The sequence below is a fragment of the Poecilia formosa genome, unplaced genomic scaffold (genome assembly GCF_000485575.1).
Source record: "Poecilia formosa unplaced genomic scaffold, Poecilia_formosa-5.1.2 Scaffold436, whole genome shotgun sequence".
In the NCBI taxonomy this organism is placed as follows: Eukaryota; Metazoa; Chordata; class Actinopteri; order Cyprinodontiformes; family Poeciliidae; genus Poecilia; species Poecilia formosa.
The window spans coordinates 401543-419699 of NW_006800375.1; the positions used below are offsets into that span (position 1 = coordinate 401543).

The window sequence follows — 18157 nt, forward strand, 5'->3', positions numbered from 1 at the left end:
GCAGCATGGCATAGCAACATGTTAGATGCTTAGAAAGTCCAAACCACAGTGGCCACAGTACGCCATTAAAATCCAAGGTTGTCACTAAAGTTTTCAACATTCTAACAGCTACGCAGCCACCTTTTTCTCCCCTCCAACTGATGTTAAAGTTCATATTTGAAACACCTCACTCTTGTTTCTGAAACAGCATCCGAGCTAACAAATTTCCAAAATGAAAGTTTACAAAAGCAAATCTGAGCCGCAAGTAACACACAAGACGCGAGACGTTGCATTAACAAGGCATGAGCTAGCCATTTATTGTTTAGAGGAAGTTAACATGGTTAACTGTATTCAAAGTCATACAATACACCTCTTAAGCTCTGTGAGAGGCTCCTCCCCATGTCTCAGGGAGAAGAGCTGCGAGGAATATACATACAGTATATTTTATTGGCAAGTAGATATGTTTTAGCAAGTACATTCTCTTCTACTTGGTGTTCATGTACAATATACATGTCAAAAAAATATAGTTTGTTTGGTTCGGGATCCTGCTTTTGTTTTTGTTTTTTTTCTTCCTTTTTTTGTTCAGGATGTTCATGATGAAGGAATTCACATTTAGTTGTTACTCGTTCTTAAGATGGCGCCGGAGCTAGAAGAGCAGCCATTTTATTATACACATATACGTTATGCATAGAAGGCACCTCTATGCATTAAAATTGCTTTCATGATTCATAGAGAAAAGCAATCATCTGGGAAGAAAAAGGGAAAAAAAAAAAAAAAGAAAGAAAAAAGCATCTGAGAACACGAGCACACCACGGAAAAACAAATTTAAAAAAAAACTAAAGAAAGAAAGCAAGTGCTCTAGCAGAGACCAGACGAGAACAGAGTCATCCTCTCAACAAGAAAACTGCATACAGTACACCACACCACAGAGCGTCTCTACCAGAGGATGGACTTCGATCAGAATAATCAAAGAACACTTTGAAGCAGGAGAGATCCGCGCTGGGAGAACTTCATGATTCCTACAGTAAAAGAGAAGCTGGTCGGCCCTGATTCAGTGGTTGTGAAAAAAGTGTCTCCAAAGGCAAAGAGCACAGCGACTTCCTCTTCGTTCCCCACGCCCCCAAACAGCCAAAAGCAAGTGGAGCAACGCTTAAGTTACATGTCTGAGTGAGAGTTAGGACTGCTCTGCGCAAGTGCAGCTGATTGTGGAGTTTGACATTTAGAAAAAGTAAAATAAAATTTAAAAAATCCCTCCAATTTCATGATTCTTAAAAGAAAAATGTATCTGTTTAAAATAAAAAGAAAAAAAAGAAAAAGAGATACTGATTAGTCTCGTCAACCTAACGTATGAAACTAGCCCGAAAATAAGTCCAGCACTTAACTTCCTCTTGAAACCGCTTCTTGTTTTAGCCCCGTTCGAACCCGCAGCCCCTACTTACATCTCATTCAGTCGGTTTGTAGCTGTCAGCTACATTTTAGTACAGCTACCTGATAAAATATATATTAATTGATAAGATACGATTTGAAATCGTTGGTGCAGAAGTATTACAAAGCTTACATGTCTTTTAGATGCATTTTAGTTCAATACCACCCCAAATGTGCCTACAGTGATGTTAGGGTTGCTGCTTAGGAGCCATTTCCTGTTTAAAAATTAAGATGGCGCCACGGTTTCCACCCAGGCTAGAGGACCTAAGAGAGAATGCTGGGATATCATAAACCGCTGACCCTCTTAGGACGTTCTATCAGCATTTCTGCCTGTTTCTGGATACATGTACTAACAAGCTGAGCAGTGGGCTCAGGACACTGCCCTGTGGAACACCGGAATTAACGAGAAGCAACATTTTTCTTCTTTATGTGTCAATATACGTTGGTTAGAAAATCCACAAAATTCTATAAAACACGACTAAATTCTGGATTCAGCAGTTTGAGTAAATTTTGACAACAATGTAAAAGAAAAAAAATGCAATTGTCTAAATGAACGCAAGCCTTGATAAAGTAAATCAGTTCTTTTCACAAAATGTCAAACATTTTCTTTAAACACCAGTTGAAAGGACTTTCCTAAAAAGCTGTATAGATGTGTGTGTATGTATGTGTGTGTGTGTGTGTGTGTGTGTGTGCACGCATAAACCAAGTCAATGACCAATGTTACGCTCTAGAAGCTGAGAGATGTGCGATTGTTTCGTTAAACGGTGACTCTCAAACTTAAGTACATGTGGTGTTCGTAAAAAGGCAATGGTACACAACAGGCATTTGTCTTCAATAGTGGAAAAATAAAAATAAAGAAATGCACTTAAAAAACAAAAAAACAAAATGAGGAATTAAAATTAAGAAAAAAAAACACTGTGGCAGCCATGGACCTGTGACGATGCCAGCAGGTGAAACAGACAACAGATTCCCCTGAAATCTCAGTATGTCAACATACTGTGTGTGGCAGAAATACAGGCCGCCGTGGTGACTCCTCCCCTAAAACCCAGAATGAGACCATTTATAAAAAGCTAATTCAAGACTGAAACTGCTCTGCTGCTCAACAAAAAGCGCAGCATTAAGGATATCCGGCTTCAGCTAAGGAATGGTTAATAAACAGACTGAATTCCACTGAAAGAATATTAAGTCTATGTAAACTAGAAGACAGAAAAAAAAGATCATTTACACTCTAAACAAGTTCAGTTTGAGTGCATTTCAGGTGGTTCAACACCTGAAAAAAAAACAAAAAAAAAAACAACCTAAACCCTCATTTTAGAAGTCACTGGGTTATAAATCTAAATTAATATTCAATCATTTCATTAATTACAAACATTAATGGATGGTAATTTTGCCCTACAATGCAGAAACCATCGTCTTTTCTCCTGTGTCGAAGGCTAACCGGTTCACATAATGGAGCTAAAATAAAAACAACCAATGAAAATAAGAAATCACTTGTGGGTTTGGCACAGGCCTTTTCCAAGAAACTCCTCACATCTTTTTCTAAATACTCTACCTTAACTTTGGTTAATAAAGAAAAAAAAAAAAAAAACATAAAATATACAGAAGATGAGCGAAGGTTAACTGTGTATCCCCCCTGTTGACCCCCAAGGATTGAACTGGAGCTGGGCTTTAAGCAGGTGACGCGTTTGGCTTCTCAAAGGCTCCTCTGATGATCACAGTGGTTTAGAGTTCAACTTGAGGGAAAATGGTCGAGTAGAAAGCGCGACAAGATTATGAGCCCGCCATCTGGTTCTCCCTCAGGTTTTAGTTTGGTTGTTGTATGTCCCATACCCCCCACCCATCCCTCCACCCACCCAACCCCACCTCCTATTGTTCCACATGGTCAAGTCTCAGGCGTCAAGGTGTAGCTGGCGAAAAACTGTCAGATATCAGGATCCTGGAAGGAGAAACATAATTGGGGGAGATAGGGAGGGAGGGGGGAGTTTTCTTAAAAACTGGTTTGAATACAAGATAGAGTATTATAATAAGATCACTTCTTCGAGATGTCATCTGTTGATCTAGTTTCTTCAGATATGTCTGCTGTTTCTTAGTTGGACCCACTGGATTTTGTTGAATTTGCAGGATGGATTTTCTTTTCTTTTCTTTGAACTTTAATGAATAGCTTCATTTTTGCATTAACCAACTAAATGTTTTAACTTTTGTTGAGAACTCAATTTGCAAAAACTAAAGCAGGGAATTTAACCCGTTCATTTCAATGAATTAATTACAGAAATTTTAAACGCATGTACATTTTTTTTCCAACGCAATTAGTCGCATGGTTCGGATTATTTTTTATTTTTTTTAAATAAAAAAAACTTTCGGCCGGAACCTTCGTATTCGCAGATTTCTGTTACGCCCGCAAATCTGACGCACAAGAGTCGAGTTAGGACATTGAAACAGATACGTAGATTCAACTCAAGCTTTTACTTGACACGAAAAAAGCATCAAATATAAATATGCGTGTAATGTATACAGTCCTGTCAAGACAAAATGTTAAACTTGTGATTATCGTATTAAAGCCAACCTTTTAAAATGAATTTAGGACGTCTTAAGGCTTTAATTGTAGATACACTTTGGATTTAGATGTAGATAAACTTTAGGAATATGTGGACACCCTGAATTAATAAATATAATTTTTGAAGTGAACTGACCTCTCTTGAATTAAGAGCTTGCATATAATTTAATTGTCATTATGTTGTAGAAATCAGTTTTCACTTTGACACTGAAGAGATATTTTTGTCTTTTTTTTTGTAAAAAAAAAAAAAAAAAAAAAAAAAGCTAACTTCTGTTGATTATGATTGATTTATGAAGGCAATAAGAACGGCATAACATCCAAGGGGTTGAATAGTTCTTATAAGAACTGCATAATGCAGGGATTTGATATATGCAGTAAGTTACCTGGTACTGATAGAGTCCTGGAATTAAAGGCGAGTCTCATCTGAAGGTCTTCTGCTGTTGCATCAGCCCCACGTTCTCATAAACTCTGGAGCTGTCGTCCCTCATCCTAACCACACCAACACCGTTCAGTCAGAAACAACATCAGCGTTAGAAATATCGGAAATTCGCTCCGCCTTCTCCCACGATTACTCACTCTGTGCAGACGGGAGTCGGACTGGGCGAGCAGAGCGGTAAGGGGCTCTGCTCTCCGCCGGACAGGTCAGACAACGAGTACTTGATGTTGGTGTACTCGCGTCCTTTGATCTTGCTTTTCTGTGGACGGGGAAGAGAGCACACAGATCGTTACAGCAAACAGCCGTGCGGTTGGAGGCGAAGCCGTGATGCGACCTGCTGCACACCAGCTCCTCCTCGATGCGCCTCTGCAGTGTTTCTATGTAGTGCTGCACGGCCATGTAGATGAACCGGTACTGCGCCTCCGTCTGCACCATCCCCGAGCGCTGGGAGCGAACCATCTGGATGGTCTTCGGCACGTCAATGTCACAGTCCACCCCTGCCGTGGGACGGAGACACTTTCAGACGACGGAGTCCCGCACAAATCAGGTTTACAGGTTTTGGATCTTTGTATGATGAAATGAACCAGACAACTTCTTTTTCGTTTTTAATACAAGCCTCTTGAAATATGTTTTCCCAACTATACTTTGTTTTTGGGTTCTTTTACTGTATTTATTAATGTATGAATGTTTGTATTTTTTTTTGTTTGTTTTATGGATGGAAATTGTCAATTTGCTAAATCTGATATATTTACAAAAACACTGTAAGTTCATTTTATTAATTACCAATACATGAAGTTTGTTCCTCCCAGTCTGCTTCATACTGAGGCCTGCTCTAAGCGGCTCTGCCTAGACTTTACCTCGCGTTGCAGGAACTACACTTCACACTTTGAGCTACAGATTACAGTGTTTATTGGGCCATTAAGCGTATGCTGCGTTTGTGAGTTTAAAAGCACAGTCCTTACCCTTTAATTTCAAAGTAAACCACAGAAAATTCTGTGGGCTGAAAAGACGTGCCGCTTCGCCTGCACCCTGCTGCAAAACACTAGAGGGGGGATCTACCTCAAAATGTTGGGTTACAGCTAAAAAAAAAAAAAAGTGGCAACGAGCTCCACTGGATTCAGCCTTAGTTTGTCACAAGACTCGGTGGGGGGAGGGTTCAACATTTTGTTCACTACTGTGTTTATTTGATTTAAAGCAGCATTCAGCTTCTATATGCTCCACAAATCTGGAACAAATGTTCACAAAACTGCAAGACACTGAGATCCTTTAAACTAAGGCTATTTGTTTAGAGATGCCTTTGATTAGTAATAAATAGAAAATTGATCAACATATTTTGTGTATTGGCTTAATGATTTTGATGATGACATTTGACAAAATGTCATGTTTACTGCTTGTTTCACAGTTGGTGACTTTACCATGTTTTCATAATGTAAAGCACTTTGAACTGGCTTGTTGCTGAAATGTCCTATACAAATAAACTTGACTTAAAATACTAGAACATGTCATTTTTCTCCTTTTGTCAGAATTAACTGCTTTATAAACATTACACAAAATAATATAATTAAATGGTAACACTTTTTAATCATTTTTGTATCCTTATAAAAGAAGTTCTCACCTTTTTCTCTGATCACATCGATCAGGATGTCGATCACTATAAATGTCCCTGTCCGTCCGATCCCTGCACTAATGGATAGGTGGGAAAACCAAAGTCTGAGTTAAAGTTGCTTCTGTATGAAAGCTGCAGTATGTAAATTATACAAAAATATGCGACAATGATGCAGATAATCTGTGAAAAGACCAATCTCATCCACCTCCTCTATAATGCTGTCTGAAGAAATGCAACGCAAAAACAACCAATCAGAGCCAGGAGGCGGGTCTTAGCGCTGTAAATCATTCTCATCCATTTGTTGCTCAATATGTTAATGGACAGAAACAACTCACTGATAAATAAAAAACGTTTATCCACCATCATTGGTGGCTATGCTAACTAGCCCAGCATTCATAGCAGGCTATGCTAGTGCTAAGACCTGCCTCCTGGCTCTGATTGGTTATTTCTAAGAGCACTGGGAGAAGGTTGACAGTTTCAAGAAATATGTAAAAATACTTTTATAAATGTTACATACTGCAGCTTTAAGTCAGATATATATATATATATTTTAGTGTAGATCTGTGAGTACCTGCAGTGTACTGTTATGGGTCCAGCATCCAAAATGCTCTCCTGTTTCAGGTTGACTTCCTCCAAGAAGTCCAGCACGCCGCCCGGGTCAGCGGGGACGCCGTGGTCCGGCCAGGTTCTGAAGTGGTACTGCCACACTGTGCGTTCTGTGTTACCCTGAAGCCAGTTTGGGATTGCAAGTATAACATTTTCCAATCAGAAATGTGATGCATCCATTGTCTGAAACTTTTAAATTCCCAAATCCTCATGGTGCTGCTCCGACAAACCTTCTTGACGGGTAGATGGGCAACTCACCTGACCAACTTCGGACAGCTTCAGTTCTCTGAGGATGAAGTCGTGAGCTTTCGTCTCCTTGACATTGCGGACGCGCATTGCGCCGTACTCCTTCAGAGCCGACATCTCGGGCCAGTACTTTACACACTTGCTCTGTGGAGATAATTCCATCATTTTAAAGTCTGATTCTAATCTGTCCAGTTGGATTTAAAGGGCCGCTGCTAAAAGACAGATGAAAAACAACCGGCTAACACAGCAAACAAATCTAATTCCAGGAATCCTTACCTTCCCTCGTTCCACCTCTTTGGTGGTCATCACGATGACCCGAGAGTTCTCCTGAAACACCATCCTCCAGAAGTCACTGATGGTGTTCTGCAAACAACCCTGAGTGGCAATGTAGCTCTTCTTCGGCTTGGCATTGTTGCACTTAGAGTCTGCCTCAGGCTGCAAGCACACATTCAGGCCAAGAAACACAAATCAACTGGCAAGGAAAGAAACTGATTCTCTGGAATAAAAAGGTTTTTGATGTAATATTCTAAGCATTAAGCGGCAGCATTATGCGTTTCTCATGCACATAGTTCCATTTTATAGCACCGTCAAGTAACTATGTTAAATCAGCTGTTATTTGTAATGAAACGTCTTGAAATTGGGCCTCTGTCTCTTTAAAAACTCCTGCTCTTTCTGAAACTCCGCATTCAGGAAGTGATCACAACATGGGCTGCTCTGTGAGGCGGAAGCTCTGAAGCTTGGAAACTGCAGCTCTGAGGAGGCGATGCGCCTTTGGTTCCCCCAAGAGTTTTGTACAGCTGAATGGTTGCCAGGGGAGACTAAAGGATTTCTCAAACATGCATGAAAGAAGCAAGGCAACACCTCATGTATGTTTTTGATGGGGGGGAACATTATAACATGATGTAAAGCTCAAAAAAGTCAATTTTACATAATACTGTCCCTTTAAACTTCATGGGGGTTTTTTTTAGCTGAACTGAGAAAGTCATTATAATTCACAGCAATAAAGGCTCGTCTATGTGAGTTACTAAGCTTTCCAACAATATACTAAATAACTTCTGGTGTTACAAACAAATTATATCTGTATTTGTTTGGGCCCTGAAGGAGGTGATGGGGACAGGAAAGTCTACCATGATGATGTTGGCGTTGATGTAGTCGGAGCCGGCCTCGCTCGGGTCGCCATCGTTCAGCACGACACGTGAGTGGTCGACTGTCAAACAGAAAAAAAATAAGCCACTTGGTACAAAAGCCGACTCGAGTTGTTTTATATATAAAGAGCCGTGTGCGATACTCACAAGGCAAAATGTTCTTGTATCTGTTCTTGTTTTTGTTTTCTGGTCGCTGACCCTCTTTGCGGCTGTAGAGCAGCTTGCACTCCTGTTGCTGCAGAGTCTGAACGAGAGAAAAGAAAAGAGACAAAATGGTGTCACTGTGGGGGTTTTTGTTTGGTTTTTTTTAACAGGCCCTGAGATGAACTGATGAGGGTTTGGAGGCCTTTCAAAACTACTTGCAGTGCTTGTTTGTTTTTATTTATTTATTTGTCCATCAATTACTGTTGACTAAAACAACATTTCATATCATTTGGTTTGGGTCTAGAAAAAGAAAGATGAATTCTGCAGAAGAAAAGGCACAAATTTCCCCAAACCTAGCATGGATTTGAGTAAGTATCTGTTGTGGATGGTGAACACTGAAGTGTGCACCAACATCAGATTTTTATGAAAATCTTACACTACTTTCATATTGCTCCAGCCGTGTGGGTAGAAGACTTTATGTTAGTCTTTTTGCATAAAAAAGATGTTTAAGGTTCACAGAAAATTTGAATGAGTTTTAAAAAAATACAATTACTTTTTTCACTTCTGTTAAATAAACACCAGGATTATTGATTAGATCATTGCGATAAATAATAATATGATGGTTTTGAGACCATTTCCAGGTATTATATCGATAAAATATTAAATCATCAGAATGGAAATTGAATTGAGCTCATTTTGATTTATCATGCCGACTGCGACAGGTTTAGTGGCAACAAAATACTAAAACTTTTGTACTTTATTATCAAATATTTGCTAGGAAGATTTGTGTCAAACCAATGATTTTGTTATTGTCTGCTGCATTGGAAAATAACTGCCCATGACTCTCATGCACATCTATAAACATACATTTAATATCAGAGTAGAAAAAGATGAAATGTATTTGTTGTGTAAACAGTAAGATTTTTTTTACCTCAAATTCTTCCCAGAAGCCTTGCTTGACCTTGTCCGTGGCCTCTGCCAGCTTGCTCAGCTCCCGAACTCGACTTTCGATCTCGGCTGCGTTAATGCGGGTAGTGTTCAGCGGCTGCAGAGGGAAGGACGGGTTAGCTTTCTACTGAGCAGAAATTGTCCTACTGAACTGAAAACAGAGCAGACCTGCTTCAGCTGGAGGACGGTGCCAAGAGTTTCCACCATGGGGTTTTTCTTGTAGTGCTCTACAAGGTCTGTGAGGGAGTCGAACTTCTCTCCTCCCCCCACGTCGTACTTCAGGTCACCCTGAGGAAGAACGCACGTGTTAAGTTTGTGCTGGTAAATGTGACCTTTTTAGAAATACGACTTGAACGTATCGTAACGTCATACCGGAAGCTGGACATAAAAGAGTTGACCTCTCTCACCTGGCAGCGGATCATGACGTGAGTGACCTTGGGTTTGCCGTCGTTGGTGTCCGTTTTGTCGTCTCCGGTGCGGACCGACAGAACAAAGTCCCCGGGGTGGCTCTGGCTCTCCCTCACCAGGAAGCTGCCGTTCTTGCCTTTCTCCGTCAGCAGCTTCTCCGCGTCGCGGCCTGACAGATGTCCGTGAAACCATCTGGGTGAAGAAGAGGAAGAAAAAAAAAATAAACCTTGTAATAAATCAAGAGAGTAGCACACAAACTAAAACATGTTGCAATCCAAAAGAATCAAAGTATCGTGGTAAAACCTTTGTTAAAATAACAAAACTACATCACATCCTCAAGTATATATCCTTACACTCAAATCGAGCTTTTAATGCCATTTTATAGCACAATCAAGTAACTAAGTTTAGTTCAGCTGTTATAAAAATGCTATATTTATATAAGAATTAAATTTTCTGTGACAATACACTTTCAAAATAACTGAAAATAAAACTGGACTGAAATATTTCTGTAGATTTCCTTTGAGGTGGCATGCATTAAGTGAAGCCGAATTTAAATATCATAAGCCTGTAATCTGTTGTGTGTCTTCCTTGGATTTCCATGGCATAAGGTGACATGTTGCTTTTGTTCCATGATGCTAGCAAAGCCAGGCAGCCATGGGTGTTTTTGACATGTCAAAAACTTCTCCTCCTTCAGCACTGTGGCTCTCACACGCCAAGCCCACCACACCATTACCTCACCTCAAGATCCCAGTTATCCAAACCTGAAAGTGAAACTGATGCCATGACCTACATTCTGATTATTCTGCCAATAAGTAACTTTACCCTTGACAGCTACTGCAGTGAAACTTTATTCACAGGTGGTCATTTCAAGAAAGTAAGCACAGTGGAAAAATAAATAAATAAATAAATGTTCTGTGGAATATATTGAATGCCACAACCTTGATCCCAATACACACATATTGTTTAAACCACAAATACATCGAAATAAATATACATTAATATCAAAGATGTAATGGGACTTAATTTTCTACAAAACCCACTTCGCTTCCCCTGATTCAGACCAGTGTATTCATTGAGTTTCAATACATCACAGTATGGGTAACAGTTGTAACAGCAGCATTAGGATCATTTTTTTGTCTGATGTTCCAAGTTGAAAATTTTGACTGGGAAAGTTGGAACTTGCCAAGGAAACCTGACTTTTGTATCCAATATGGCCGCCATGTTTATACCATGTAGATAAAGTTGCTTCTATCTCATTAAACTAGTGGTACGTATAGATCTGGAAAATATCACGAATCTTTTGTGTTTACATGCATTAAATGAAGAGAAATATGTTATAAACTTGGATTGCTAACAATATAAGTTTAAACCAAACCCAAATACCACTGGTTTCTGACTTTATAAGAAAAATGTAACAGTATTTATCTCCAAACTAAACTCCCATCACTTAATTTAATCTGGAAACTGTAAGAATTTGAACATGACGTAACAAAACACCTTTATGTGTACACATGAAAAGATATAGTCACGTGACATTACCGCATCATCATCGGAGCTCAATGATCTGGATGTCTGACAGCATCCTTCGCTCACCTCTCTGATGTGGGGTCAGCACAGTTGAGCGGATACTTGAGCTCGATAACGTCTCCGTTTTTCTCCTTCAGTTGCCCATGATGCTCCATGTAATACTGCACCAGCTCAGCTAGCGTGGCAAACTTCTCCCCGCCGTACAGGTCGTAGTAGTCTCCTGTGTTTTGGATCTTAATGTGGGTGACGGCTCCATTTCGCCTAAACAGAGGGAAAAAAATGTTCAGGAAATGTCAGCTTGCAATTAAATCAAAACAAAGAGCAGAGTTTACAGCCAAACTGTTAGCTCTGAGAGCAAATTTTATTCAAAAAAGACTAAAGTCAACAACTATGTGGTAAAAATGCCTGAAACAAAAAATAAAAATAAAAATAAAAATACTAATTCTTTAGAAGTAAATTTGCCTCATGTTTTCAGTCTTGTAGATGTACAGTAAACAAGATAAGATAAAAAAAACTGGGTTATATTTTTTAAAACAAGAGAAACAAGCTTTGAGTGTGTCTGTGGAGATAAATTAGGGATGCATCAATAAATTGACCTTAATTTCCTTCACTTTGGGTGTTTTCACAGCTGATAGCGGTTCAGTTGGAGACCAAAACTGTGACGTGTCACAACTTCAGATGCTGTGGTTCTTTTTCACACTGAACTGTAACAAACCAACCAAAACCTTTAAAAGAAATTTAAATGTTCATCTCCTAGCCTATGGGGGTGCTGTACCAAGAACCACTGAAGGAAACTACACAAAAACCTCTGAAGAAGACATTGAGCGCAACTTCCTTCTTCACAAAATGTAAACAAAAATGGAGTGGCGTCAGATTTTAGTGGTTGAAGGATTGGCCTTTTCTCTTTGGTAGAAGAAAATGAGCCAATTCTCCTGCTGGCGTTAGACTTTGTTTTGGTTGAACTGGACTTTATAGGCGACAGAACAAGAGTTCTGCGGATTAAAGAGGGCTGGAGTCGATAGAGTTAGCTCCACTTAAAAAAAAACGGAATCAGCAGTTTAGGATTTTTAAATATCAGTAATGGGCCAGAAAACTGCAATTGGTGCACCCCAACTATAAACTAATGTTTTATTATTTAATCCAGGAGCCCCTTATACCAACTGCACATATTGAAAGTGCAGTTAAAGAAGCTGTCAGATGAATGGTGAGCGTTTTGTAACCAACAAAAAAAAAAGAAAAAAAAAAGCATATCTCTTCTTCCTGATTCAACCCAACAGATTAAATAAACTTAGTCATTGCAGGCGACCACCGCTCTCTGAGAAAATAGAAAAAGAGAACTTGTGGCAGGTCAGAGGCTCACCAACATGTAACTGTCACCAGCTTACTGGTGGCTGTGGGAGTTAAGAGACGAGACTTGCTGGTCTGAACCAGCAGCGACTGGTTCTCCCCTGTGAGAACGCCCCGTGTCCACGAGGCGAGCGGGACTTGTTTTGTCTCCACAGGAAGTAAATACAGAGAAAGATGAGAGAGCGTACAGCTGAAATACAAGCCTGCGACTAAAATAACATCGTCTCTTGTCAGCTGCACTGACTTAATGATACTTCATCTGAAAAATGTACGCCCTGACAGACCAGAGATAAAACCACGTTTCATATTAAAAAAAAAAAAAAAAAAAGAATGGTGCTTTTTTTCCTGGCAATCATTCACTCAGTTTAATATAAATATCCTAGAATGATTCTACTGTCAATTTAGTTCTCTAGGGAGAGGCACACTAACATGCTTTAAATCCACATTTCCAGAAAACACTGAGCTTTCATTCCAAGTCATGTTTGTGTCTGGCTTATAAATGAAAGTCTAATATTTGCTCTCCTTTTAGGCCTGGATTGCTCTTTACGAGCTCCTGGTGGACCATCTGCTGCATGCTGCCCGGCTAGCAGCTAACTGCCTCTCTGTTAGGTTAGTTTAGAGAGGCAGATGCAAAGTGGGGGATCTCTGGTAAAGCTAGTATTGGGTGGCATTGATTAAAAATAAAATATCCAATTATTTCATACCAGATTCAATATTACTCTCTTTTTTCTATTTTTTTTTTACAAATGAAAGAAAATATTTTCTGCCATTTATTAATCATCCCTCCTGTGAGCTGTACATCAGAGCATTAAGGCCAAACTGCAAGGATTTTTGCTTTACTACTAGAATATAGTCTGGATATTAGCAAGATAAAGACGCAATATTGCAAGAAAAACGTCTTAAAATTACAAGAAAAAAAATGTTGCTTTAACGAGAAAAAAAAAAGTTTCCATAGAGTTATCAGGAATTTATTTGACCAGCTCAGTTTGTGTGGTTATTTCTTCGAAATAGACTTGGTCGTTTTCCCGATAGTTTCAAAGTACTGCTGCTGATAATTATGTTAATATATTAAAAGACGAAGGATTTATATTTAGTATTTTCTGTAAAACATATACTAAGTATATGTTTTACAGAACATATACTTAGCATTTTGTGAAGTAAAACTTCACAAAATGCTCAACATTCCTCATCTGTTATTTTTTTGTTTTGGAGTTTGTGTAAATTACGACTTTATTCTGGTAATATTATGACTTCATTCTCGTATTTTTTATTTTTTTTTTAAATCCTAGTCTGACCCTAATATTTTATAACAGAATTCACTTAATTTTAAAGACCTAATAAGTAGAAGATTTATTAAAACACACTTGTCAACTGGGAGCGCTGACATCCCTCTGACCTATGGAAACCTAGGAAGCGGATTTGTGAAAGAAAAAAAAAACAGATTGTCCAAAAAAAAATCATTAAAAAAAGAACAAACAAAAAAACAACAACAAATCAATTTATTGCCCAGCCCTACGTAAAGCACCTGTCTGCAAAATATTAAGTTTCTAAATTGCATATCCAATACTTTCAAATCCCGAGTTTCTATTTATTGATGCCACCGTTTTCAGAAAATTACATTTTAGGTGACGTAAAGTCGTGTATTCCAAGGCTCCGACAGCATTTCCTGCAAAGATTGCGATTAAAATGTGTAGTATGTTCCCTTTTCATTCCGGACAAATCCAAGAAGAAGCTTGCCAATTTGCAATTTATTGCTTTGGATATCCCATCTGAATTCCAACTGTGTCCTGAGCCTCGCGGCTTACCGTACTGAGAGGGTGAAGTCTCCTGGATTGCTTTTGCTGGGTCTGGCTAAAAAGCTCCCGTCCACTCCTCGGGTCAGCAGGAGGTTCTCCGCCTCCACGCCTGAGATGTTGGGGTGAAACCACCTAGAACATGGAGGAATGAGGATAAACCATAAGTGGATTCAATTTTAAATGGGGAACTAAGTTTGAAAAATATGAAGCATCACTCCCATAACTACCCATTTAAAAAAAAATAAAATAAATAAAACACTCATCTTCCAGAACGCAAACGCATGAAATGAACTATCAATATAGTTCTGGCAGTAACTTAGGGTGGAATTTTTTTTCATAATATTGTGTAGCACTATTGAGATAACAATAAAATCCTAAGAAATTGTTTTGTTTTCTAGTTAATTGCATAGCTGTGACTCCATAGCGCCACAAACACACACGCACGCACGCGCACACACACAAAAACATTATCATTTAAAAACAGGCTTCTTCAGGACACCACTTACTTAAAAAATAGTGTCAGAAATGATATTCCGCAGTAAAATGTTCTAGATGACAACCAGTTGCTGGCTGCTAATCCTCCTCATTTGCTTTTGCTGCTCTGCATTATCATAGGCCGGCAGAGATGGATGCAAATTAATAAATAAATTACAAACATATTTCAACAGATGTGCAAATAGAACTTTATTAAGAGTAGCTTTCTTTAATTGCAAAATATAAACTTCTAGTTTTTCTTACTTTTCAGGGTGAAACTGATTTTATTTATTAGGCTATTATTATTATTATTATTATTATTATTGGGGCCTGCCATAGCATTACATAAGGAAGGGCAGTGACTGCCTTCCATGTAATTCATGGAAGGCATCTATTGTTCTACACCTAATAGAATGTCTCTTTATTGGGGCCTACCCATAGCAATACATAGGAAGGACAGTGACTGACTTTCAAAGGAAGTCAGTCACTGCCTCTCATGCAATGCATGGAAGGCATTGCATGGCAGTGCCTTCCATGTATTGCAAGGCAGTGCATTAACATTAGCACAAACATTAGCATTTCACTCCGCCCACTAATGCACTGCCTTGCAAAGCAATGAGATGTTGCTTTGCAAGGCAGTGCATTAGCATTTTCCCTAAAAAAAGCTTTTACCTATTTTTCTTACTTATTAGCCATGTTTACTATACTGAATGGAATAAGTCAATGACAGACAACATGCTAGTGATGCCCCACATGCTACTGACAGCATTCACACCAACATTAGCACTTTAGATAATTTTAGCTTATGCATTAATTTGAATATACTGAATGGTGCAAGTCCATGTTAGTTAACATTCTTGTGACTCTCCACATTCTATTTTGTAATTGTTAGCTAAACGTAGCATTGACGCTAATTTTCAGCATCAGAACGCTGGGCACACTTTGGCAGGCCCCGTTTAAATTTATTCAGAAATGTTCACGTTATTATTATTGCTGAACACAACAAGGTTTTCGAAATGTTAGCCAGAGAAACATTTACCAGCATTTTCCGTTAATCCATTCAGACCAAATATAAACGTATGCTGAGCAGAGATGATATTTTGCATGTGATGCTGACTCGGTATTTTTCCCAGAACAGACTCAGTTTCTGTCATGTCTACCAGCGGACCTTCATTGAGCAGAGGTCTGCGACTCCAGTCAAACCCAACAGGGACCAACTTATTCTGTTAAACACATAACCTAGAGGAAGTCATATTTTTAGTCCTCTGCCACAACCTTTCACGCTTATTCAAGTTTCACACATATTAATTATTCTATCACTGAAAGGACTCGAAGACATTTCATTCAGCAAATGTCTTTTTGATGCATATTATGTATGCAGATGCAACGGCTACCCTTAAAAACGTGCCCACTCATAGACTCATTGGTATTTATTTAGTATCTTGAACTTTTATGAATATGAATTGAAGAAAGAGAAATACAAGCCGTAAACCTTCAAAATAGTTACATGCAAATTAACTTATTTGAAAGAGATTAAAATAAACTTTCGAAGACAGCTACAACTCGTTAAAAAATTTTCACCATCCCTTCCAAAACCTTTTAAATGCTTGCAAAAACAAACAAACAAAAAAAAAACATTAGCAACATTAGCTTGATGCTAATAATGTAAAATCTTACTTTGATGTGATATGATCGGATTCCTCAGTTTTGAAACTTTATTTCTGACGATTAATTAAATATGTTCAGTGTAAGTGCAATATCTAAGAGTTTCGGACTTTATTTTATTTGTATGTTTATTTTTAATAAATACCAGAGTTTCAGTGATGTGATACCTGATATAATTATACACTACATACAGATTGAATAAAAAGCTCATCTTAATAGCCAATATATGTTTCCCCCCCCCTTCCCCCACACGGATAAATGATACATAGGGAAACGTGTGAATGTGAAAAGAGTTGCTGAAAACAGAGTAAAAAGTATTGTTTACTGAACATGTTCAGAGTGGGCTTTTCAAGTGACCGTTAGCGCAGCCCCCGGCAACCTAACCAAGCTAACTGTTTCACTCTCTTTGCTTTTCTTCCAGAACCTTCATTACCCCCAACAAACCGAACCCCAAACAGCTGAGCGCTGTTAAACTTAGCTGGCTCAGCTAACATTGTGACCAGACATTGTTTTCCAGACAGCAAAATCCCCCCTACACCCCCCTTACCTCCGAGATGTCATTTTTTTTCCGTTCCTTACTTCCTCGCTGGCACTTAGCGGTAGCGTCAACAAGATGACGAACGTTTGCGACCGTTTCCGCTTCAGCTAGTCAATAAAGTGCTTCATCGGACAACACCCCATCAGACCGGGCACTGAAAACTGGCTAGACATCCACATAAAATGACAGTAGCGTCCGCTGCAAAAAGTCTCTAGGCCTCGGCCCTGAAGACTTCACAGCCAGTCGGCTGTTGGACGTCACCAAACATGCGACGCCACAAAGGCTGCTCGGATTTTGTTACCGTGAGTGTCCGTTTTCTGAGAACCTTGATATAAAGTTAGCTTTTGTACAGTCTCCGCCCGAGCCCCCTAATCGGCAAACGGTGTGACTAAAATGAAAGGCCCCAATAACCCTTACGTTGCGCATGCCCACTAAAATCCTTTTTTATGTTATTTAGCTGCGAGAGAGACGGCTCATCAGAAAAAAAGAGTTAACTCCGGAGTGTGTCAGATCCAAGCAAACTATAATTGTCTTTAGGAGTTTTAAAGAAGCAGTTTTCCGCTGAATCTTGGACTCAAGCTTTTGCTTGTTTATATATTTTTGTTTGAGTATATTTCAATAAGGATAGTTGAAACCAGATATTACACTAAATCCGAATAAACCTTTCCCGTTTTTGGCACTTCACCAAGTGTATGATATTATGAGGGTAGAGGATTATGTGAAAATAAAAAAAGATTCTATTCTATTCTTCAGAAGTTTATTTATAGCACGTTTTCAGCAACAAGGCAGTTCAAAATGCTTTACATGATTAGAAGAAAAACAAAAATAAGCACAGCAAAAGAAAAACTACACTATAAAATGTTTCAGTTGATCTTAATCTGAGGTAACACGTGAGTTTTCACTCTTGATTTAAATAAGATTAGTGAAGTATAAAACTGAATTTTGGTTCCTCATGACATTGTAAAAACACAAAAAGACAGTCATAGATTTAAAGGCACTTGAGATTAAATGCTAAAAACAAGCTGAGAAACAGGTAATACATTGCATTTTGATAATAAAGTGACAAGTATGTTGTTTGTGTAGCCACCTGAAATTAAAAGTGCTGTGAAAAATTATCTGACCCCTATTCTTTGGTCCTGCTTAAATATTTCAGACGATCAAGGAAATGTCAATATCTAAGATAACCTGAGTAAATGCAACATGTGATATCCAATTTAATAATTACTTTAATGAAAACAGTCCAAATTATCCTGCTCATATGTGATAAAATAATTGTCTTGTAAGATCAAACTAACCTGACAAATGAAGCAAAA

General features: G+C 38.7%; 1 protein-coding gene across 2 annotated transcripts; it reads right to left on the reverse strand.

Annotated features, from left to right (window-relative positions):
• Positions 1 to 266: 266 nt before the first annotated feature.
• Positions 267 to 17169, reverse strand: ptpn11a (protein tyrosine phosphatase non-receptor type 11a). Of its 2 annotated transcripts, XM_007577304.2 has the most exons (16): positions 16854 to 17163; positions 14177 to 14299; positions 11091 to 11285; positions 9497 to 9689; positions 9258 to 9377; positions 9073 to 9186; positions 8145 to 8241; positions 7980 to 8059; positions 7129 to 7287; positions 6865 to 6996; positions 6572 to 6726; positions 6010 to 6077; positions 4740 to 4891; positions 4535 to 4653; positions 4342 to 4447; positions 267 to 3340 (listed from the first exon to the last, which is right to left on the reverse strand). In XM_007577304.2, the coding sequence occupies exons 1-15, from the start codon at positions 16865 to 16867 to the stop codon at positions 4378 to 4380; spliced, it is 1791 nt and encodes a 596-aa protein (XP_007577366.1). In that variant the 5' UTR covers positions 16868 to 17163; the 3' UTR covers positions 267 to 3340; positions 4342 to 4377. The 2 variants fall into 2 exon arrangements, with proteins under 2 accessions (XP_007577366.1, XP_007577364.1); XM_007577302.2 differs by lacking the exons at positions 267 to 3340; positions 4342 to 4447 and having other exon boundaries at positions 4527 to 4891; positions 16854 to 17169.
• Positions 17170 to 18157: the final 988 nt, after the last annotated feature.